We start from the raw sequence: 23,313 nt of genomic DNA on the forward strand, positions 1-23,313 counted from the left end.
ACAGTACTTAGTCGACTACAAGGTTAATGGTGTGTATATCTGTTATATAACAACTATACCAATGCTTTGGTTGCTTTGAGCTCATACATGTGTATATAGTTTGAGGTTTTAGAATATCGATTAGATTCGCGGCCACGATAATTAGATGGTGTCATGGAACAAAATACATGGGATTAGGCACTTTAAAGATGCGATCGCCATTGCAATCTCCCAACAGGTCGCTCCATTGATCGCCAATGTTGCCTCTGATCCTGTATCCTTTGCCCACCAACTGCTTCCTCATTGTAGACTTGAACACCGAAGCACCCACCCCTCTGTAATCTGCACCTCTGTGACAAAAACTGTGTTAGTGTTACGACCTACTGATATGTATGATCGGTATGTAGGTCTAGTCTTTGCAGGGGTACTCCTTTGTTCTCGACTAAATTCTGAAGCGGATGTTGTAAATGTTATCAAATTGTAGTCTAGGAATGTACCTCTTGTGCGTGTAAGACATCTGTTCGCATGGTTATACATGAATGGGATTTAGATGACCTAGTGGCTTGTAGGAGGTTGGTGGTTCATCCACCAACAATTCTTCTTCGTGTCGAATCCTTCTTCGTGTTTGACATGGGACTCATGTTCGTTTACTTGGATAGAAAGAAGTTATATTGTTTCTCTTCTCTTCGCGTATTGTCCATCATGCAATGAACTCTTTCAACCCTAAACTACTATAAATTGGATGAAGTTGAAGTAGATGAAAACCTACCTATACACTAAGACTTGTTAAATTGTCAAAGATAGAGAATTGATGTATATTTAATGCATTAAGTTACATGGTTTGGAAGTCATTAGTGATCTTTTTGCACAATTTCAAAGTGAAAAAAAAAAACATAAAGATTAGATTATTATCGTCGATGATATAGATTTGTTATCCCTTTGGTGGCCTTGGCTTATGCTCATATTAGACAAATATGCATGTAAGCTTGCCTTGCTAATCCACTAATAGAACTAAAATATGTCAAAATTACCTCATTATCAATCTCTCATGCCCTTTGAACCCTTGAGCATCCAAATTCCGAGATGTCGATGAGTTGAACATCTCCTCGTCCCTTCCGGTCACGAGAAACACCTTGAAACCTTTCTCTATCAGTCTTTTGTACACTCGAAGCATCTTAGGAATGGCCGAGCAAATCCCTCTTTGTGCCCAACTTCTAAATCCCAATGGATCATAAGGGTCTCCTCTACATATCGATAATACTATTAATTAGAAACTAATGCTACAAATAATCAAACAATATTTTATAAGTATTCCATAATTTTTCAATAATTTCTATTTCATATATGATACGATATATACTTTTAATATTACATTCTTCCTTTCCTAGAAGTTTTTACTAAAAGGACCTTTTTGTTTAGAGAATTTGTGTTAATTCAAGTAGGTGGAGTATACCCATAGTGTTTGCCTTTGTAGTAGAGAAGATTGGAGAGGATGGTATCGTCGACGTCGAGCACCCAAGCGTCCATTCCATCGGCAGCGGCGACGTTGATGGTGTTGTTTAGGTATGCGAAGATCTGGTAGGTGACTGTGTCGAGGTCCCTCTGGTATTGGCCTCGCAGCATGTAGTCCTCCACATACCCGACGCATGTCGGTGGGACGGAGCTCCATGCCCGGGCGTTGTTCGCCTCCACCGCCACCCTCCAGCTCAAGCACCGGCGCTGCTGGTGCTCCGACACAGCTGTCATGCCACTGCTGGTTGCCGCAAGGAGTAGTAGGAGGACAAAGATGACCACTACCCTAGTCATTGCTTAACAAGTAGTAGTTCTGCGTGCATAGAGAAGGTGAAGTATGGGAGCTATTTAAGGTAGGAAAAGGTTAAACAGTGCAATTCGCACATGCTCTGTTTTTATTATTAGAATTATTATTTAAAATAAAAAGAATAATAATATTTTTGGAAAAGAAAATATTGGTTGATTACATCTTCTTGTTGGTGTTTGACTTTGAAGGAATTGTAATGCGATCCTATGAACGATTTTGACTTGGTTAACATTGATGGAATCTTTTGTCTGCCACATTTATGCATGGCATAAGATTCTTCGTGGGGGCCGACTCACTTGCTTGTTTGACTCACATTGGATTCAATGAAACCGAGTTCGTTCAAAATGACTAGTAATTCGATACTAGATCACTCGCGGATGTTTATCATTACTAAGATTGACAGACATATTTGTCTAACTTTATATGGCTCAAGGATTCGGGGGGTCGATAACATGTTAGGTTTGATATTGAGCTCATTAAATCTCAAAAACACTAATTTGAGTAACATCTTTATGATAAAATGATATTATGGATTAGTACCTATAATTCCAACAAAACTTTAACTCATTTACCCTAATCTAACTCGAGCAACCTTTATACAAAATAAAATTAAGAATATTATTCATTGAGTCTTTCCTCCTCCACAAAGCTCATACAATAAGTCAAAACCTGGCTTTTAGTTCCCTAGCCATGATGACTACATTATACCCTCACATTGTGGGGTGTGAGTGCAATAAGCTAATGACTATCAGCGAAAAACAATTACCTTGCTCACAAGTGCTTACTCCACTATTAATTTTCTGTTGATAATACTAAAGGAATCATTGACTTGCTAATCATAGTGGTTATAAAATACTTATTGCAAAGCTTATATAACCATTTTGTTCAATTCTTTAGTGTATTGGTATATTCTCAATATTCTATCATCCATTGCTTTTCTTTCTCTATTAAGCTTTTAGCTGATTCTTTTTCTTCATCATTTCTTTTACATTCAGATATATTCAAATGTCATTTCAATACATTTCATACAATGTTTAAAGGATAAGGATAAGCTATCAGATCACCATTAGTGAGTTGCTATTAATTCATTAGTGGCACATGCAAAATTTAAATTTTAGAATCATATATTTGAAAATATAAAGTTTGATGTGACAAAAATGATGCATTTTGTAGGTCTGATTCTGTGAAGATTGGTTGCACTAGAATTTAGAGAATCAACATGTAAATCTCAAAGAGAATTAGATGGGTATTAGGTCATAGGGTTGACTTACTAAGACAAAGTAAATAGGATCCTTGTCAGCCTGCCAAATTTTAACAAGGCAAGGAAGTTGGAAATCCTAGTTGGGTTGCACAAAGTGAAGATACCAGTGGGTGTAAGTTAAAAAAAAAGTCAACTTTTTGGTAGATATGGATTATGACATCCAAAACTTCCAAGTTCCATGAATGGTCCATAAGAAAGTCAACTTGAGAAAGCAAAGATTAAACTAAGCATGAGGAAAGATGAATGCATTTCGTGGACTTTGGCTAATCTTTCCAAGATCCAGGGTGATAGGAACATTCACTACTAATTGAGGTCAACTATTCTTGCATTTTTTAATATAGTCAAAAGAATGAGAACAAGCAAGCAGAGAGAGAGAGGTGCCCTACAATACTAGATGATAATTTAGACTAAGCAACAGATGATATGATGATGATAGGGCCTAGGATAGCTATAATCATCAATTCCAATGGTCATTAAAGCAATGTGCTTAGAAAGATGAAGTAAACAAATGACACAAACATCCATATCCTTCTCGATTTGATCTTTCTAACTTGCACGCAAGAAGTCACAAACTGAATCTTCAGAAAACATTTTTTATCCAAAATGGCAGACATGAAAATGTGCCACCACTTGCAGAAACCAAGTGGAAGGGGGGTATCCCCTAACCTCTTTCATGGCTGCCACGGTGCAAGAATCACAGTTGCTAGGGTCTCAGGATATAGTTGAGGATCAAGTATTGGAAGAACGTACCTAATGTTTGTGGGTGAAACAATCCATTGGTTTGTATGAATGGAAGTGATTGGATCGTATAAACTGTTGGATGGGTAACCTGTGGGAACATCAATCATCACAAACTGTAGTGGAGTTAAATGAAGCCACTGAATGAAATTATCATCTTATTAATAGTTCTTCTCATGAACTACTACTGCTTATTTCTCGATTAAGATTTTGGCTGATATCAAATGACTCTACTGGCTGATATCAACTATTTACTTAATGAATAATTTCTCAGGTAAAATATTTAACTCATATTTAAATTGTAAATTGTTACAAGGAAATTTACAACAATTTCCAGTGACCATCAACTAAGCTAATTGTTATTAGATATACAAATTTAAGTTGAATGTTTTGAATGAATATGTAAATGAAATACAAGTATTGATCTTACGTAGCTGTTCGAGGAATGAGGATGTTCAATTTCAATGACAACAGGATGGATGTGGATCTTTTGAAATCATGCGCCTGTAAAGCACATCATTTAGGTATAAAGATTGGATCGAAGACAAGTAATAGACAATTCAATAAAGTGGGGTTGCATACTGCTCTTGAGCTATGACCCATAGATCCCTCTATAGCCCTCCCTCTCGAGAAGTTTTGCAAGTGAAACATCACCCGTCTTTGCGATCCTGCCATTTTCCTGAACAACAACTCTCAGAATCACCAGAAACATAAAAAAAGATATTGTGTTAAATCTTGAAGAGATACTAAAGACTGAATTAAGTTGGCAGAACAGAATAGTGGTATAGCAAGATCCGCAATAAAAGAGATTGCCAGCATATAAGAAAGTAGGGTCTTTTTTTCTGAAATACAAATATCCTACCATTATATGCACATAGCTGGGATTGAGGTAGTCCAGGAGGCGTTGATAATGTGTGATCATCAACACAGAATTACTTGGTGTTAATAGTCCGTTAACAGCTTTTGCTACGAAGTGCATCGACATCTAAACCTGAATCTATTTCATCGAGAATAGCCAAATCTGCCTGCAGAACCTGAAACAACAACAAACAATTGAATGGTAGTCAGCTAGGGCAAAAGAAGAAGAGCTATGATTAGCAACAATTGGACTGGAAATGCTATATCACATAAACTCATCTTGTAGTGAATAGATTATTTTTGCATTGTTCTCAAAGTACGCTTATAGTGATGAAAGCAAACTACAGGGAGAGCAGTGAAAAAAGGAGAGAGAAAAAATGTTCCAGAATTTTGTTCATGGCAGACTAGGAAGAATAAAACCATTTCCAATAATTTTCTATTTTGGATGGGGGCACAATACTAGAGACATGACTTTTGGGTGGTGAGCAGAGTAGGATTTGCATAGACTAGCCGTAGAGTTATTTACAAAATCACAAATAATAAGCCAGTAATCTCAACTATCTGCAATCAGATATGTGGACCTTTTCCCTACATTTATTTCTACGTACAGCCACATCGCTAGTGTTAAAATTTTCTAACATCTCATCTCACATATCATAGATTTGGATTTAAATGATACAACTTAGCAAACTATCAGTCATCTTTTAACGTAGTTATATTATCTTAAAATATTGTACCCCATTTTAACTTCTGTTGGACTTAGATCTAGCTGCTTCTGTCTAAAAGAAATTTTACAGGAATTGTAGTTATCATATCAGAATGAGGCCACAATGATCCACCAATTTGTCATGGATTGATGCGATCAATAATGGGATTGATTCAATTTTTCAGCATGCATTTCAGTAGCTTATATGACCTCTACAATTTACAATCAAAAGAAACTGAAGATGGTTGATATAAGAGCATTGACAAATTTATGCGATATATTCATCCATGAAATAAAGCATAATCATACTGCAAGTTGCAGAATTTCATTCCGTTTCTTTTCACCACCACTGAAGCCTTCATTTACATTTCTGTCGAGAAATTTTGGATTCATATTCAAGGCAGCAACTTTAGGAGTCACCAAACTGTAGAACTGTACAGACAAAAAACAAATCTCTTGTTATGCAAACTAATAAAGCTAGTCAGGAATCAAATGATCAGGAGAATGGAAGAAAGATGCATCTATCATCTGCTAACTAGTCTCTTCTATGGTTGGTACAGCGTACAGCTTAACTAATGAATGTTGCAGAAGTCATGAAAAAAGTTGTTAAAAAAATATTCAATAACATCGTGTCTATTGTCATACATAATATTAGAGAAACGAGATTATAATGCATACAGCATACTATCTAACCAGAATATCATCATAATATATAGGACAGTTTTGCACATTCTTTTTGTGAATAAGTCAGAAAAACCAAGGTATTCCTAGCTCCTTACAAAATCATTTGCTTAATACAAGCCCCTCGAAAGGGCTCAGTGAATAATAAGAGAGCGCCATCAAGTAGTAGAAATCTCATCAAACTAATCATAGAACATGTTTCAAAGCAGTGTTACATAAGGCAAAATATTTGCAGTTTTTCTTGGATACGTTATAGAATATAGGTCAATATTTTTTTTTTTACACTTTTAAGCATCAAGATTTATGTATCATTGACCCTTCTAATAAAATCTAGTATTTTAAACTATTTCTCTACAACTGATTCACATGGTAGCAAGATGTTAGTTGACCACTGTAGCAACACGGGCAGAAATTCTAAGTTAACTAGACAGTTTTCTTTGCTCATGCTTATCTCAATTTGACAATAATCTGCAAAATATACATCTATAGCTATACATTTCCTACACCTACATATGCACTTCGTTACTGTGTAGGTTTTTTTTTTTTTTGGCATGTATGCTTGACATCTTTAGAAAATGATTTTATTCAAGTTAGATAAGCAACTACTTTCCTTAAGAACTATGCCAAACTATTTGTCAGCATATTTTTTTTCCTGTTTGACGTTGTGTAGAAACCAGAGAGAAGATGGAAAGAATGATCAGAAGCATATCACAGCATGACAGTCAATGTAGTTGAAAATCATAGAAAAAGTCGTGGAACATTAGCAAACCTCAAGAGGTTCTACTGGTGGCATCCCCTGGCTTTTTCTTCGAGCATTGAATGCCATAAGCAGAAAGTCGAAGTTACTCACACCTGGTATCTCCACAGGGGTCTGGAAACTCATGAAAATGCCAACATGGGACCTTTCTTCTGGTTCCATGTCAAGTAAATTCTGGTCCTTGAATAAAACGCTACCACCAGTTACCTCATAATCTGGATGTCCAACAAGAACCTGAAATAAGCAAAGGCATTCTAATAAATACAAATGACATGAAAAATTCCCTTATTAGCCAATCCCCTATTCAATTTTTTTCATACATCTAAGATGATTTACTTTTGGACGGCCCTTGCAGAGAGAAAAAGATAGTTAAAAGAACAAATCTAAGCATCAAAAGTGAACGATCAATGTTTAGAATGCACAATGATGATGAAAGGCTATTGTTTACAGCATCCATCTTAGCTAAGAACAATTGAAAATTCATGCTTAAAATCTATTCACATTCCCCAAGTGAACTCGATTCAAAAGCTAAAAGACATCCAAGAATCACCTTGGAGAACGTGCTCTTCCCCGATCCATTCTTCCCCATAATTGCGTAATCTACAGAGAAAAGCCTCTCAGAAGAAAAAAAAGCAAACAAGCAGAAGCCCGGAAAAACCTAACGACTGAGAGACTAAACGGAAAAGGGCAAACCTCGCCCTCATTGATAGTGAGGTTAACTCCCCGCAAGATCTTCTGCCCCGACTCCTTGACGGCCGCCTTCAAATCCTTAACCTCCAGCAGAACCCTCGGGGGACCGTCGGGGAAGGCGGCGCCACTCTGAGAGGCAGAGTCGATTGTGAGCGCGGCCTTCTCCTGTAGAGAGAGAGCCATGGCGGAAGAGAAGGGAAGAAGGGCTTCGAGGTGATTTGGTTTCTTCTTCTGCAGTGAACGCCGTGCGTGCTCGGTTCGTTGGGCTGAGAGAAGGGTGTAAATGTCAAAAAGGGGCGGCTTAATTGAACCCGAGTCAAGTCGGCCGTATGGGTTGGCCGGATCAATTGGTCCGTATGTTTATTAAAATAATTATTTTTAAAAATAATATTTTAATAATATTTTAGATATTTTGAGAAATAAAAATTGTTATGAAAAAAAAATTATATTTTTTAATCGAATTTAATATTGCAGAGTTATTACATTGATTTGACTATCCATGTATCTCACCTGATTTGTTTAATAACTTTTTAAAAAAAACACTTGTATTGCAAATTTATTTATTAAAATTTTCACAGAAGTTCACAAATAACTAGTTTGGTAGATTTCATCTCCAAATTTATTTGAATTGCTAATTCAAGTGGTAGGCGGCGGCGGGGCGGCGGCGGCGGCGGTGGTAGTGATCGGTGAATTCATCTTCATACCCATCGTTAAGTTGGCTGGTGCTTGGATTTCCTCCTCTTGGTAAGAAGCAGCTTCTTCCACATGTTCAGCGTCGCCACCAACCCCTGCTTCCTTCTCAGCGCCGTCCCGTTCGTTGACGCCGCTGCCACCGGCGCCGGCGACAAGCTGCCTGCAGCAGCCTCCTCCTCGTCGTCGCCGGCGGAGGCGGCGGCCAGCGTGCGCATGCCCGCCGATATGCTCCTCCTCCTACCTTCGCTCTTCTCCGCAGCATGATTTCCTCCGTCGTTCTCGTTGAAGTCCTCCCACAGCATGTCCATCCTCTCCTCCTCGGTGAGTACGGCGGGGCAGGGAGGCGGGAGATCGGCCTCGGCGCCGGCTCGGGAGGAGCTCCGCCGCAGGAGGTGTGTGGGTTTGGTCTCAGGAGAAATGGTGGTGGTCTCGACCATTAGCAACGTTGTGGAAGCTGAACACTTCCATCCCCATGCCCAACTCTCTCTCGTGAAGTGCTAGAGAGATTAATTTGCAAAAACAAATATTTATTCTCTTTTTTTTTTAAAAAAAAATATGATGAGTTCTCCATGAAATTTATTGCCATTTATAATGAAACCGACCGTATCGAATTCTTTTTAATAATATTATTATATAAATTTAAATCAAGTCGATTGTGGAAGCTATATGTCAATGTAAGTCTTGATCAACCACGCAAAAAGCCAATCCTTAGTTAATGCTTTAGGGACCCTATAAAAATTGAAATCCCTCAAGGTTTGATGTGATACTGAATTATTTGTCAGTATTTATTTTTTTTAATTTAGTTTAATGATTGATAAAAAAATTTTAAAATCAAATCGATCATTTTTAAAATTAATTAATTTAAAAAATTATAAATCTAAATTAATAAAATAATAATAATAATTTGCCCTATCTTTATGAAAATTTGTCATGATCCAACCTAATTAAGACCATCCCACCCTCTCTGTCCTCGACGATATAAATGAGACGGAAACAAGACCAAAACATAGGACAAACACGTATTAAAGAGAATTTTTAAATCTTTTGCCCCACTTGCCTTGTATTTATTTTACAAAATATACAGAGAGAGTTTTGATATCCAATGGGTCTTATAAAATGTAATAACAATGTCATTTTTTAACTTTTAAATTTTTTACTTAATTTATAATTAATTAAGTTATTTAAGATTTTTATTTTATAGTTTAAGAGTTAGATTATAGTATTAAGTATAAAAAAATTTTAAAATAAAAAAAATTTAGTTGCTCACGGGGTGTATTAGATAAGAAGTACGAAATAATAATCCGATACACTCCATAAGCAATTAAATTTTTTTTTAAAAAAATTATACTTGATATTGTAATACAATCCTTAAATTTTAAATGAAAATTCTTAAATAACTTAATCATATTAATCATAAGTAAAAAAATTAAAAATGAGATTGTTATTGTTTCAGATGCCTCAACTTTTATAGCATAGGAATCATATATTATAAAATATACATGATATCAAAATTATATATATATATATATATTTCAAATTGGATCAAATGGAAAGTATTATAAAAAAATTTAATTCGAATTCTGAATCAATCTAAAAATTATAACTTAGGCGATCTAAATAATCTGAACAACTCAATCTATTACAATTATAATTCATCAACATACATCATTATTAATAATCAGCAACATTTTTTTAATTATTTTTTAAAAATATTTTTTATTTCTATTTTATCATACTATTTTTTTTATTATTTGATATTGATAAATTCTCTATCCTAAATTCAAGTCGATTCGGACCGATCCGAATCCAACTCAATTCAAAATTTATTTAATCAGATTTAACTCAAATCCTAAAACTTTCAATTTTAATTCTATCTTGTTCTCGTTGCAGCTTCCCAGTGGCATATCTTAATTTGATATATTTTTTAATAAATTTATGAATGATAAGATGAGGATTTAGAATTTATGATAAATATATGAATTAAAAAAATATTTAATTAATAATAATTAAAATTTATTTAAATATAAATAATAATATGATCGAACCTAATTGGATGCATTCAAACATTCAAGGGTGGGGAAAGAATATTTTGCAAAGATAATGTACCATTTGATAATTTTAAAAGTAGAGTGTGTGAATTTGCATATTTAGAAAAATAGGTGCGTGGTTTCGATAAAAAATTTTAAAAAGGAAAAATACGGAGAATAATTTGAAATGTGGTCGATATCTCCCATTCGGGAAAAGGAATGGAGTCGGGTACACTTCGCCTTCACGCGCCGACGAAGGCTGGTTAGTTAAGGCCTCAATCCCGCGCGATCCCTCATCGCCTCCACCACCGGCGCTGCGATCGATCCCGATCGCCGATCTCTTCTTCGATAGCCCTAATCCTTCCCCTCTCCTCCGATTCCGTAGCAATCCCCTCATCCTCCTTCCATGGATGCCACCGCTAGGGCTTCTTCCGCTTCCGCTGCTGCCCCAGCTGCCCCTCTGCTGCCGCCTCCCCCGGAGGCGGAAGCAGTGGCGCCTTCGTCATCCGCCGTCGCCTCCCTGCAGAACGAGCCGCCGCCTACTGACGGGGCCCAGAGGCTGCGGTTCTCGGTGACCCTCAAGCCCGGAGAGACCACCATTGTGTCCTGGAAGCGTTTGCTTAAGGATAACGACAAGGGGCAAAGATCCCCTCCCGTTGCTGTCCCCGCTGACCGGCCCCTCGTTGCTCAGTCCGGAGAAGTCGCTGCGGTAGGGTTTTCCCTTTCGTTTGCAGCATCTTGTTTCGTTATTCCTGCTGTTGTAATTTGTGTTTGGCTTTTTCCGACGAGAGAGCTCAATTAGTTTGCAATGTGCTACGTGCTGCTGGGACGTGCGTTTCTCCAGTTAAAATTTGTTATTGATTTTGTGTATTTGTTGCTTATTTAGTATCGCATTTTATATAAATTGAGGTTATTGTTTGTGGGACATCAGCCTTCAGTAGAAGATCCAAAAGATGCAGTTCCGCCTCCAAACCGCTTTAGCGCAGTTATAGAGAAGATTGAACGCCTGTACGTGGTATGGAGTGCCTCTTACATTTATATTCTTGCTTATATGATTTTTGAATTTTTTATGAAATCATTATTTTCTGATCTTTAACACGCTGGCTAATGGCTTGATAAAGTGTAAGTTTGTTGACCTAGGGAAACCAAAGCAGTGATGAAGAACTTGATGACATCCCAGATGATGATCAATATGACACAGAGGATTCATTTATAGATGATGCTGAATTGGTTAGTGACACATACCCATCTATGAATGCTATTGCCATAATTAGTACTGAGACCCTAACATCACTTTTTTTTATTCCTATCTTTGTTTATTTTTCAAATATTTGTTGCATCATCAATATGCTAAAAACTTCTTTTGTGCTGTTCTCTAATTGAATTATTGGTTAGTTTTTGGTATATAGCTAGTAGATTTGAAATGCCAGTTTAGTGAAGCCACTGCAGTTTAAAACACCGGCTAGAATATTGATATTGGCAAGTTTTTGTATTAAACAATTTTGCTCTATTTTCTACCTCAATTTCATCCTACAAAACCTATTTGACTTCAATTACATGTTTTGAGAAGTGGTCTATGCAACTGCATATGCACCTGTATATGCATAGACAATCATATAATTTAATATTCAATTGGCTTACCTTGACAAATGGAGTTTATTAGTTTTGCTCTCTTTGATGTTGAAGTATGGATAAGCTAGAGATGATGAAGATAAATAACATCCTTTATGATTAATTTTTGTGATTTAATATCAAGGAGATGAGAAAGAAATAGATTCCTTGTACATGACATTTCGATGACTCTTATTCGATGATTTTGAATAAAAAATATCATAGATGACAAAAGAAATGACTTAAGCTTGATAAATCTAATTTAAAAAAGACTTCCTTAGCCAAGGTGACCAAGGAGGAGCTTCAATAATTAGATGATAGGTGTTGCTTCACTACTGTTGTTATTGAGACGTTGTTGCCACTGACAAAAGGTGGCTGTCACTAGAAGAGGTCGTCTTCAGCTATAGTGGAACTAGGGGAAGAAGGAGATCTCCTGCTGGTGGTTTAAGCAGAGGGAAGAATTTATCTCCTTTGCGATAGAAGCAGGGGAATAAGATGATCTGCTAACTGAAGTTGTCATGTGGGTCTTAACAGAGGTGGATTTAGTGGAATAGGCTGTCAATTTTCTGTTGGAAGAGGACGGAGGGACAGTTTTGGTGGGTGGGATGCTGGTGATGAAGGGGTCGGGTCCTCCACCAGAGGACCAGAGGAACTGGTGGCTGTTGTGGGTTTTGGGAGGAGGCATTGGGGTGATGGTCAGTTATTGTAGACCCCAAAGGGCATTTTATTTGTCAATGAAGACGAGATGAGAAGGCGATGACTAGGGCAGAGGGGAATATTTGCCAATTTTTTCAGGGATGTGGGTTGAAAAGTACAATTGTGTGCATCTTGAAAGTAAAATGCTTTAGTTTCATGTTGATAAAACATTTTTATCCTTATTTAAAATCAATTTTCTAACGACAGTGAGGTTGTATGAACCAAAGAATAACACCCCAGTATGTTCAAATTAAGACTCATTTAAACTGGTTGCCAATGTTATGGAAAAGGTTAATTGACATTAAAAAAAGAATACCTAGCATATCCTCTTTATCATAAAATTTTATTTATTGGGTTAGCCATTTTATACGAATAGTTTTCTTAGTATAAATGTTCCATGTTCAAATACTCAAATCTCTTCACTTTGAAAATTTCCCTTTGTTTCCATTAATAAGCTTTGTTTTACATGATAATGCACTAACCATTATACTCCTGTAATGAGATGCACCTGCTAGCTGTGTTCATATTTTATTGCAATTGGATGGATAAACTTTCTTAAAACATGCAAATAGCTTATATTATGCCTTTAATTCTGTTTTCTTCTTTTTTTATTGGTTTAACATTGGAGGTTATATTGATTATGCTATTTTCTTTTTCAGGATGAGTATTTTCAAGTAGACAAAATGTCAACAAAACATAATGGATATTTTGTCAACAAAGGAAAGTTAGAGCAAATGTAACTTTCTGCCACATGATTTGAATTTTCTTGGGTGCTTATTTGCTTCAAGATAACTAATACTTGACTTCTTTGAAACATGTTTTGCTTTATGTTCTCTAAATATATCTTTTCTTTCATTGAAATTGTGTAGAATTTACAGTTTAAGTAGTATGGTTCTTTGGTGTTGTGTTATTTGCAGCAATGAAATGTTAAATTGCAAGACTTTGTAACCATTAATTTCTCTTGTTTATTGCACAATTGAAGTACAACAATATATAAAAGCTCATTACTCGATTGGCAAGTGAGATATAAGAATTGAGGTACATATAGGGGGAAACCTGGTCCATGTTAACAGTTTTTTCCCCGATTGAGATGTCTAGTTATTAAAAAAAAAAAATCTTTCTTAGAATGGTAGGATTCTATGTGAGGACCCTCCAAAGGCACTATGCTAAAGGCTCAGCGTGTTTGTTCCCCATTAAAGGACATATTTAGAGTATTTTTGTTGGATAACAAACTGCAATATATGGTTCCTTATGTGCATGCTGGTGAGTAGTGACCTTGTTTCATATGGCTGATATAGCCTATGTAGCTTAAGCATGCCATCTGAGTGTGGTGTACAGTGTACAAAACTATACAAAATACAAATACATGTAAAAATGACTATGTTTATATAACCACATGCTACCAAGGCACAACATAGATCCATGTAAACAAGAGTACCATTTTTAAGTGCAATTTACGTTTTCCGTTTTCTAATATTTTGTCCGCCATGCTACCTTAATAATTTAAAATCAACATTATGTTATTGTAGAAATTAGGAATGCAAAACAATAACCATTAAGTAGGTAGGAGTCTAGACATGACATTAAATCTAAATACTAATTTTGGAACATGATACATCAATAACCCTATTAATACTATATCTTAGCACTTTCTCTCAAGCCAGAGCACATATATAATTTGTCAAAGTTGTTAAATAAACTAGAGAAACTCCCATAAGCAAACTATAGATTAGACACAACAATAATGAAATTGAAATAAAATATTCACATGCGGATGAAATAACAGTTATAGTTAATGGAGTTCACAATCAATGATTTTGATGATCAAAGCTTTTGAAGATAGTTGATTGAGTACGCTGGAGGTGGATCACAAGCAGAGGCTTGCAGTGGCTGTAATTGTGTCTCCATGAGTCAAGGTTGTCAGCTAGCTATCTTAACAACAATTGTGAGCAAAGTTGTGGTTTCCTCTAACTGTTTTCCACAATTGGTTGCTGTGATTTTGGCAGCCAGGTTGTGAGTATAGTTGTGTTCCCTCCACCTGGTCTCAGTGTTATGTCACAGCGGTTTTGGCAGCAGGGGTGTGACCAAAATTTGCTTGCTTCTGGCTGTTTCCAGCTTTGTCACAGCAGTTTCAGCGGTTGGGTTGTGAGCAAAGTTGTGCTTACCTCTGCCTGGTTCCTGCTTTGTCGCAGCAGTTGTAGCGGTTGGGTTGTGAGTGAAGTCATGACCCCTTTTGCCTGATTTTTTTCATTACTGGCATTACACTGCAACATTTTTGGCAGTTACATTCTGAGCAGTGGAATGCTAGTTATCTTCAGGCACAAACAACAACCAATTTCTTAGCTTTTGATTATTTATCTCTTTTAATCATTTATCTCGGGAGAGGTGCATGATGGTAAGGATATATTTCTAAAATGGCCTCACCTATCTGGACTTCTCTTGGAACTTGATTTAAGTCAGTGAAAGTATTGATCATTGATTTTGTTCGCCCTATAGTAAATTCATTGACTGTTAAAGTTTCTCTGGATTGTAAATCAAATCATAATTTCACGAGATTTTTGCTTTTGTTTTCTGAAAATAGCGATTCTAGCTTGACACCTAAAGAGGCACCAAAGAAAAGGAGAAGAAAGGATACTCCCAAGCTGCATGGTGATGGTTGTCATATCATTGTTTCTGATGACCCAGCAAATGCTGGCAAAGTGCGAGCTAAAGATGCTGCTAGGAGCAGTTCAGTGGCTGGAAGGAAATTAAATCCTGCAAAAGTTTATGCATCATATGGTGAACATTACAATGAGGAAGGAAGATCATTAAAATATAGACCAAAAGTCACTACCACAGTCAGAAAAAGGAAATCTGTGGATTTCACCACCACATCAGAAGAGCAATCAATTGCAAGACTACCATATAAAGACATTTCATCTACACCTGGGTTGAAGGATTTTGATAAGCATAAAGCCAATGTTGCAACTACTCACAGGTCAAGAGCGAGTGATTTTTTAGACCAAGCATCTCGTGATAAAGGACAAGTAGATTTTCAGTCAAAAAAATTGCTAAATGGTGGAACTAGGGAGGCATCCAAAAAAGTTAGACATGCAGATAGATACAATTCTGGTGATGCTTTTTCTATGAATTCCTCTGGGAATTCATATCCTATACATTCAGTGGTTAGTTCTTTGCTCTTTGATGATCATTGATTTTACCTTTCTCGTAAAGAAATGAACATCATTTCAGTTTTCAATGACTTAGGTTTTTTTGACCTTTTCATATTTGCTCATACCTTCACCTTGTCTGAATGTTGACCCCTGCACAGTGATTCTATGGACAGAAGGGGGTGCCTCCTGCAACATCAAACTGTTAATGGTTTTTTTCCTAAAAAAAGAAAGCCATTGAGCTTTCCTAAAGCTCAACCTCCTAATTCTTTGTTAATGCATCTGTTAACTTCATGGGAACTGTAGAGTTGAAAGTTAAATTCTATATATCATGGTTGGCGTACGCTAAGTGATTACCTTAAAGAGAAAATGACACTGTTATTTTAATCTTCTTTAATTATATATATGATTAGGTTAGCCTTTTGAAATTTTCTCTGTTGGAATATTGCAATTAAGGGTTAATAGTGCCTCATAAATCTGCCACGCTACTTACATATTAATCCTGTCTCTATTGAAATTAAAAAATGAGTTCCTGCTTTTCAAATTAAGGATGCTCACTGTCTTTCTCTTCACATACTGAAATCTACTAGTCACTTTGGTTGCCTCATTTATTCATCTGTTTCTCTGATTTTATATCAACATTGGAACCTAGAGCTTTCTCTTCACGTACTGAAATCTACTAGTCTCTTGTTTATACTGCAAAATTTTGTTGTGACAAAGAATGTTTTGTGTCTTTGCTTAGCATGGCTTCCTTCAGATAAATTCAAGGAAATTATTTTCTGCCGTGGTATTAATTAGGGATTAGGAAAATTTTCACCATGAAGTAGATGATCATGGTAGACTTTTATCTACATTTTGAAACAATAGGATGGAAATATGAGTGCTTGTGTGGAACATGAATTTTACTTGAAATAGATAAAATAATTACTTGTCTAGTCACTTTTCGGTATCTTCAACTATCATATCTCTAGGCATTCATACCTATATTACTCAACCATGGACTTGCTTTTTGTATTAAAGAGATGATTGTATTTTCTAGTTTTCCTTCATTTACTTTTCTATACAGAAGGTAGTAACCGTTATACCTTATAACCTATGCTCTTAAGATTACAATCCTTCATTTATTGGTTTTCATCATCCTTATCAAGTTGTATTTTTTAGCATCAATGTCATTTAATGTTGGTTGTCTAGGTCTCAAGCAAGCCTCAACCTTTTGGTTTTACATCATTTGTTGTTTTTCTCTACACGGGCATGGTGAAATCTGCTTTTAAGAGCATTTCTTGTATCTGGTTCTTCAAAATGGACCATCAATTCCCATCTTTTTCATATATAATCCCTAAACTAGTTTTCTATTAGCATTAACATGACATTGATGAACCTTTGTGAAGTTATGTGATTAGTCATTATTTTACTTAGTGGAGGAATAACACTCGTATACTGTAAACTTTGATGAGTCAGTGAGTAAAGCAAAGATTGGTGGATAAATACCTTAACATTTTCCTATCTTCTTTCCCTATAAAGGATGAAATCTTTGTAGTGCCAAATATTGGGTTAGAAATGGAGAACTGCTTAGACGCAATCAATGGATCACCCTGGCCTTTTGTCTTCAGTGATATATCTTTTTTTATGGGCCTGCAAAAAACCCGTAAAATATAGATTCACAGTTAGCTAACATTTCTAAAAGATTAATCATTTTGCTCACACTTGTGACTCTAATGGTGCCAATGGATCTTCACCTTTATTTCCTGGAAAAATTTGTTTAATATGTATCTGCTAACTAGTTCTTTTACATTGCTTCTGCACAGTTTTAGTGAAGCAATCAGTTAGAATTTATTTTTGAGTTTTGACTCATGCTTTTCACTCTGTCATTCTGTAGACTACCTGTTATGCGTTATTTGTGGCTGGAAATACTTTTGTTATGTCTAATTCATCTCGCTTTGCTATTTGTTGATGTATTAGCAGCAACCATTCTCAAGGGTGAAAGAAGGTTCTTCTGTTAGACCTAAAGGTACAACACTTGAACGGGCTATACGTGATCTCGAAATGATAGTGGCTGAATGTAAACCTTCTGAACTCCAGATCATTTAGTCATTAACAACATTTTATTTTTTGAACTTCAAGAAACATGGCTCTGTAGGTAGACCACCAACTCTTGTTGTTCAAGATGCAGATCCTGCATTTCAAAGCATCAAAAGGAGACTTCCCCAGCCTGTAAAACAGAAGCTTGCTAAAGTAGCCCGATTATCGGTATTGTTGAATGGCCTTATTCTCATTACCTTTGTAGAGATGCCCACTGCTACTAAAGAAAAACATCAACATACCCTATGCGTTTCCAATTTGTTGGAGCTCATACTAGAGGATTTTTAAAAGTTTAGTATGATATGCTTTGGTTCTGACATCAGGGATTAGTTGCCTTTAGCTAGGAGAATGAGACTTCTATGAATTCCTTAGTTCATCTACCAAATGTGGTGCTGTATCAGGAGGAACATAGTCCATGTATGTATTCAATACCTACTAATAGGACATTTTTCTTCTTTTGCTTTTCTGTAGACATATTAGGGATTTACTACCATGGCATGTAGAGTTCAGTTGTTTCATAACTGTGGTCAGAGTTTTAAATGTGTTTTGCACACATTGGGGCACCATGTAACGTTACGGACAACCTCCAAGACATGGAACACCTTGTCAAGTGTAGCTCTGGAACATCTTTTTCTTCCAACAATCTGTACCAACACATGGTACTGGTGTTGGCACTAAAACCAATATCACTTGCCATTCACTCATATCGGCACCTAAACCTATACAATGTTGGCCAATCACCATTATTGACACCTAAATTTTTTGTTGCAATTGCTATGTATTGTAGCCCTATTACTCTTAATGCTATATAATGTTATTGTTTTTGTTTAAGTTGCAAAGCTTAAAAAAAAGTTGCATATGGATGTTATCCATCCATCCAAGTTATATGCAAAATATCATTATCATCATTACATCTCAATATGTTTCATGATACAGACAAACATTTAATAACTTTATATGACAGGAAGAAGAAAAAAACTTCTTGCAATTTTTCAATGGATGCAGTTTTGTGGGTCTGACTAAATTGTATCCACCTATTTCAAAATGTTATTTTCTTATAACTTATGAACCTCTTGGTACAGTCACATCTGCTAGCACATGATAGAATTCCAACACATGCACAGTGTTGCTTTTGAAACTTTTCTTTGACTCTTGAGCATTTATTTTCTTGTTTACCTGTGAATTATACGAAATGTTAAGTTATGCTTAGCAAATTCTTTTTCACCTCTGGATTAGCAGTTCATAACCAAAAGAAGTCACTTTTTTTAGGCAAGCCAAGGTAAAATTTCAGAAGATGCGTTGGTAGATAGACTTATGGGCACTCTAGGTCACCTAATGCAGCGCAAGACATTGAAGGTAACCTTTGTGAGAATTAAGTTAAATGGAGTAGAAAATTAGTTATGCTTCTTTATGTTGATGGGATATAGTTATGACTCATTATTTACCTATTCTAATGATATACATTATATTAAATCAATATAATGGCTTCAAATTTCAGTGCTTATGGATAAACACAAGATTTAAAGTATTATTTTGTGCTAGAGTTTTGGTGTACGGGTTGGTATAGGGTGGTTTCAGTATTGTGCCATGTTGACACTCAGCACACTTCTTATTATTCTCACTTTTCTTGACACTTCAACTGGTTCAATGGAGTAGAAATGAGTTATGATTCTCTATGTTGACTGAATATAATTTTGAAACTATTTCCCTAGACTAATGACATAGTTATATCACTCTATGTTGACTGAATAATCCCCGGGGCAATGGTGCTGCGGTAGGACATTCAGGTTGAAACTGCGGTTCGATCCCCAGGTACTAGAATTTTCCTCCAATGGGGAGCGCAATTAAAGGACATCGGCGTCTGGGCCGGCTGCTGCGTGCAGATTTACCCTGGTATGGGAAATCACTGGTCACCCCCAGAGATAGTCAATGGGGTTGGGATTTATCATTTTTTTTATGTTGATTGAATATAACTATGACATATTATTTATCTAGTCTAATGCCATACCTTTTTATTAAATCAATATAATGGCTTCAAATTTCAGTACTTGTGTTGATTGGTATCAATCAACACTTGAATTCATTAGCCAAGAATATGCAAAATGATAAATAAACCATGGATCACAGGTAATAAGCTACTACATCATTTCCTCACGGCTTGAAATTGTAAGCTCATACTTCAAATAACTGATCAATTCACTTCCATCTTAATATTTGGTTACTGGATTGGAAAGAGATAAATCAATCAGTTTTAAGGGACATATGTTCTTGTTACTGTGTTTTTTTATTAAATATTTCATTTCTATTTGATTGGTGGATGTTTTATGTGGCTAAGTATGCTGAATTTTCCTTCACTTCAATTAATTCTTTTTCTTTCGTACATCTTATTAGAAAAATATGCGAGAAATGGTTGAGTTAGGTAATTCAGCAAAACAGCAGAAAGCCAATAGATTCGAACAAATAAAAAAGGAGGTTAATGAGATGGTCAGAGCACGGGTTTCTCAGTTGAAGTCTCAGGTAATAGTTAATTACTGGGCATGTAAATTTCTGAGATTGCATACCATTGATAGATCCATAACTTCAAATAATTGGGATTGATGGTCTGTTATTGTTGTCTCTCATTAGTGAATTTATTTCTATTGCCTTTTTAGTTCTTATGGTGAATTTATATTTCAGTTGGCTGAGCAACAAGAAGGTTCAACAACTGACTTTAAGGAAACCAATAACAATGAAAGAAGAGTCCGGAAAGGAAGTATGGATTCTGCACTAGAAGACAAGATTTGTGAACTGTATGATTTGTATGTGGAGGTACCAAATGCTGCTAATCTCTTGTTTCTTTTTATGATGAGATGCAGTTTTGATACAAAATTTCTCTAATATACTAATGTCGAAATAGATAGTTCGAGGAGACTACTGTGAGATTAGATAATGTTGTGTTAATGGAATTTTAGAATGCCAGTGTTAGTAAGATTTGAAATCATGTCCTAGAATTGATATTGTTGAATTATCCAACGCGAGTTGAATACTCCAATGATCCATTTTTAGTCTGCACAAGGTTTTAGGTCTCAGTCTAGTGCTAGTGTTCTACTTGATATGACAGTGTAACGGCTCCTACCTGTACTCAAACAATATTGGTTGGCACAGGTTCTTTGCTGACCTGACCCATTTTGCCATGCCAATCCTGGTCCACACATGCCTTTACACTCGAACCAGTACGTGTTGCCCATATCAGGTCGCGCAACTAGGAATCCAAACTCCAAGTTAGGTATTGGATGTTGGGTTATTTGAAAATTTATATTATTCATTTCAGGGAATGGACGAGGATAAAGGCCCTCAAAGCAGGAAGCTCTATTTAGAGGTAGTACTAAATTGTTAAAATGATCTCTTGATTAGTTACTAGTTGATCTTTCTTATTGGAGGTCTCTTTATTAGTCTACTTTATATTAACTAGTCATTACTATTTATTAATTTTATTTAACTTTGATGACTTGTATTTTTTTAATTGAAATGTTTGTTCTGCATCCCAGCTTGCAGAATTGTGGCCTAATGGTTACATGGATAACATAGGCATCAAAGATGCTATTTACAGATCGAAAGAAAGGAAAAGAGCACTTTACAGGCATCATAAGGTCTAATATCCCACCTATCTGTGACCTTTTATTTTTTTTGTTTTTGCAAATTCTTTCATTATCTGAACCTTTAATTAATTAGAATGTTATTTATCTTTAGTGCATGTCATTATGTTTCATTTAACATTTACGTGTTATACCTAAGTGTTATTACTTTGTATTTTTTCATTAAAACAAAAAAAGATGTTAGAGTCAACTGTTTGTTGATTTAGAGTCATGAAGCTGACATTCTCTTTGCCTGGAACTTGTGATTATTTTACTAAAAATAAACGTAGCTTAAGAATAATCAATCCGAGTCTCAGGATGGAAGATGTTTTTGTTTGATCTCTTATACACAAAATATTTTAGTTTCTGAAGTTGCTAACAAATAGAGCTGCCAATTTTGATTACAACTGAAAATAGAACTTGTAAATATGACAAATGGTCTTATGTTTTAGTTAAAAAGAAGATTGTTCTACGCATCAAACATGTTCGGCATGCGACCATACTTGTCTTGGTTCTTCCCCTGCAGAATTCAAATGATGTTTCTGAAGTTTGATAAAGATTGAGAAATCTCTTGATGACAATGGAACATTAGTAATAAGAACTTGTAGGCCAGGATTTGCCTATCTTAAGATATAGCTCAAGAACAAGAGAAGATTTCTTCCCAATGATATGCATTGTGAACAGATAATAGATAATTTGATTTCACCCACCAATTTTTCTGAATCAACAGAAACCTACCAACTAGACAGTGATTTTGATATACTAATTTTTTTTTAGCCAAATAGTCTGCTCTCCGCTTCTTGTTATTGTTGACCTTTCTTCTTTCGGTATGCACGTTAAATTGACATTCTTTCATACTCTGCTCAGGCTCGTGATGAAGAGAGAATCAAAAGAAAAAAGTTGGCTTCCGCGATGAGAGCAGACGAGTCCAATCCAGCTTCTCAATCACGGGGTTCGCAAGAGAAGACATTTCCTGCCATTGATACAGCTGCCAAGTACCTCCCAACCACCAAGCTTGTTCCTAATCAAGTCATCAGTTCAACCAGCACAGCAGTGGATGCAACACCACCTTATACTGATTCTATCCAACCTGCATCGAAAATTTCTGACAAGGCTAGAAGTGCTGATGTGAGAACAAACACCGAGGATGTAAAGAAAAAATTGAGAAGGAAGATGGAATCTGAGTCGAGCGAGCCTCGTGTTCATCCCGATAAGCTCCCATCTCAGCATGCTATGGATAAACAAAAGTCTCCTAAGCTTGCGGATGACACAAATGCAAGTAACCATCCTAAGCCGAACCCTGAATCGGCTGGCGCTCCAGGCTCTGACCAGGCAAACTGATTTCCCAACAAAGGTTAGAAAGATTAAAAATTACTCAAGGCTCAAAGTGATTTTTACCCCCTTCTTTTTCGTAATTCTATAACGTAATCTTCCCGACCCATCGTAATCCCTCTGAACTACCATTTGATGTGAACTGCTGCTGCCATGGCTTGATCTTTAGGCTGTTCCTGCAATTACAAACTGATCTTTTTTACTCGAACAAATGAGCATTCACTCGTTTGAGATGTTGCCATGTCTCTTTCAATTAATTTTCTCAAACCGTTTGAGTTTCATTTACTTTATTTCTTAAGTTGTATTTACTCAAAATCTTAATAGCTTTTTAGCATAGCCATTAGTCATAGTTCCACAAGATTCGCATTTTAACATGCTCTAGTCATTTTAATTCTTTAGATTTATATAATTGAATTTTAGGGCTTACCAGGTCATATAAGATTTAATGCTTTTATAAATTATTTTTAATAAAAGTTGTAAGATAGTTAATTTCGAATGATTTATGAAATTGTAATAGGTATAATTTTTATTATTTATTTATTTTTAGCTTCTATAAATTAATATATCTTTGTATTAGTTTTTGGTCTATTCTCATCGGCAGCTGCCTCGAGCAGCTGCTTGGC

General features: G+C 35.9%; 3 protein-coding genes across 5 annotated transcripts; 1 reads left to right on the forward strand and 2 right to left on the reverse strand.

The window, feature by feature from the left end:
- Nucleotides 1-10,715, reverse strand: LOC141828060 (acid phosphatase 1-like). The gene is made up of 4 exons (XM_074715416.1): nucleotides 10,693-10,715; nucleotides 1,433-1,777; nucleotides 1,011-1,223; nucleotides 1-329 (listed from the first exon to the last, which is right to left on the reverse strand). Exons 1-4 carry the CDS (start codon nucleotides 10,713-10,715, stop codon nucleotides 152-154), a joined length of 759 nt encoding a protein of 252 aa, XP_074571517.1. The 3' UTR covers nucleotides 1-151.
- Nucleotides 4,383-7,399, reverse strand: LOC141828421 (ABC transporter I family member 6, chloroplastic-like). The gene is given in 6 exon segments (XM_074715848.1): nucleotides 4,383-4,476; nucleotides 4,660-4,768; nucleotides 4,770-4,831; nucleotides 5,671-5,793; nucleotides 6,812-7,033; nucleotides 7,350-7,399. Coding segments are annotated over 6 exon segments (642 nt in total). The 5' UTR covers nucleotides 7,389-7,399; the 3' UTR covers nucleotides 4,383-4,389.
- LOC141828059 (ubinuclein-1-like) lies at nucleotides 10,475-22,969 on the forward strand. Of its 3 annotated transcripts, none has more exons than XM_074715413.1 (13): nucleotides 10,475-10,918; nucleotides 11,141-11,224; nucleotides 11,350-11,439; nucleotides 13,176-13,252; nucleotides 15,098-15,680; nucleotides 17,625-17,724; nucleotides 17,803-17,912; nucleotides 19,014-19,100; nucleotides 20,136-20,261; nucleotides 20,421-20,552; nucleotides 21,055-21,102; nucleotides 21,272-21,373; nucleotides 22,226-22,969. In XM_074715413.1, exons 1-13 carry the CDS (start codon nucleotides 10,616-10,618, stop codon nucleotides 22,697-22,699), a joined length of 2,316 nt encoding a protein of 771 aa, XP_074571514.1. In that variant the 5' UTR covers nucleotides 10,475-10,615; the 3' UTR covers nucleotides 22,700-22,969. The 3 variants fall into 3 exon arrangements, with proteins under 3 accessions (XP_074571514.1, XP_074571515.1, XP_074571516.1); XM_074715414.1 differs by having other exon boundaries at nucleotides 17,628-17,724; XM_074715415.1 differs by lacking the exon at nucleotides 19,014-19,100.
- The last annotated feature ends 344 nt before the right edge of the window (nucleotides 22,970-23,313 follow it).

This window comes from Curcuma longa, chromosome 4, assembly GCF_044706935.1.
Source record: "Curcuma longa cultivar G26 ecotype Majalengka, Jawa Barat chromosome 4, ITB_CL_G26_1.1, whole genome shotgun sequence".
NCBI lineage: Eukaryota > Viridiplantae > Streptophyta > Magnoliopsida > Zingiberales > Zingiberaceae > Curcuma > Curcuma longa.

What these genes read in the sequence shown, in the direction of transcription:
- LOC141828059 (XM_074715413.1), top strand. Translation starts at nt 10,616, where the DNA reads ATGGATGCCACCGCTAGGGCTTCTTCCGCTTCCGCTGCTGCCCCAGCT. An exon ending in TTATAGATGATGCTGAATTG is followed by an intron (nt 11,440 to 13,175) that starts GTTAGTGACACA and finishes TTTCTTTTTCAG; the next exon opens with GATGAGTATTTTCAAGTAGA. An exon ending in AAAGGAAAGTTAGAGCAAAT is followed by an intron (nt 13,253 to 15,097) that starts GTAACTTTCTGC and finishes TTCTGAAAATAG; the next exon opens with CGATTCTAGCTTGACACCTA.
- LOC141828060 (XM_074715416.1), bottom strand. Translation starts at nt 10,715, where the DNA reads ATGACGAAGGCGCCACTGCTTCC. An exon ending in TACAAAGGCAAACACTATGG is followed by an intron (nt 1,224 to 1,432) that starts GTATACTCCACC and finishes ATCGATATGTAG; the next exon opens with AGGAGACCCTTATGATCCAT. An exon ending in CATGAGAGATTGATAATGAG is followed by an intron (nt 330 to 1,010) that starts GTAATTTTGACA and finishes TTTTTGTCACAG; the next exon opens with AGGTGCAGATTACAGAGGGG.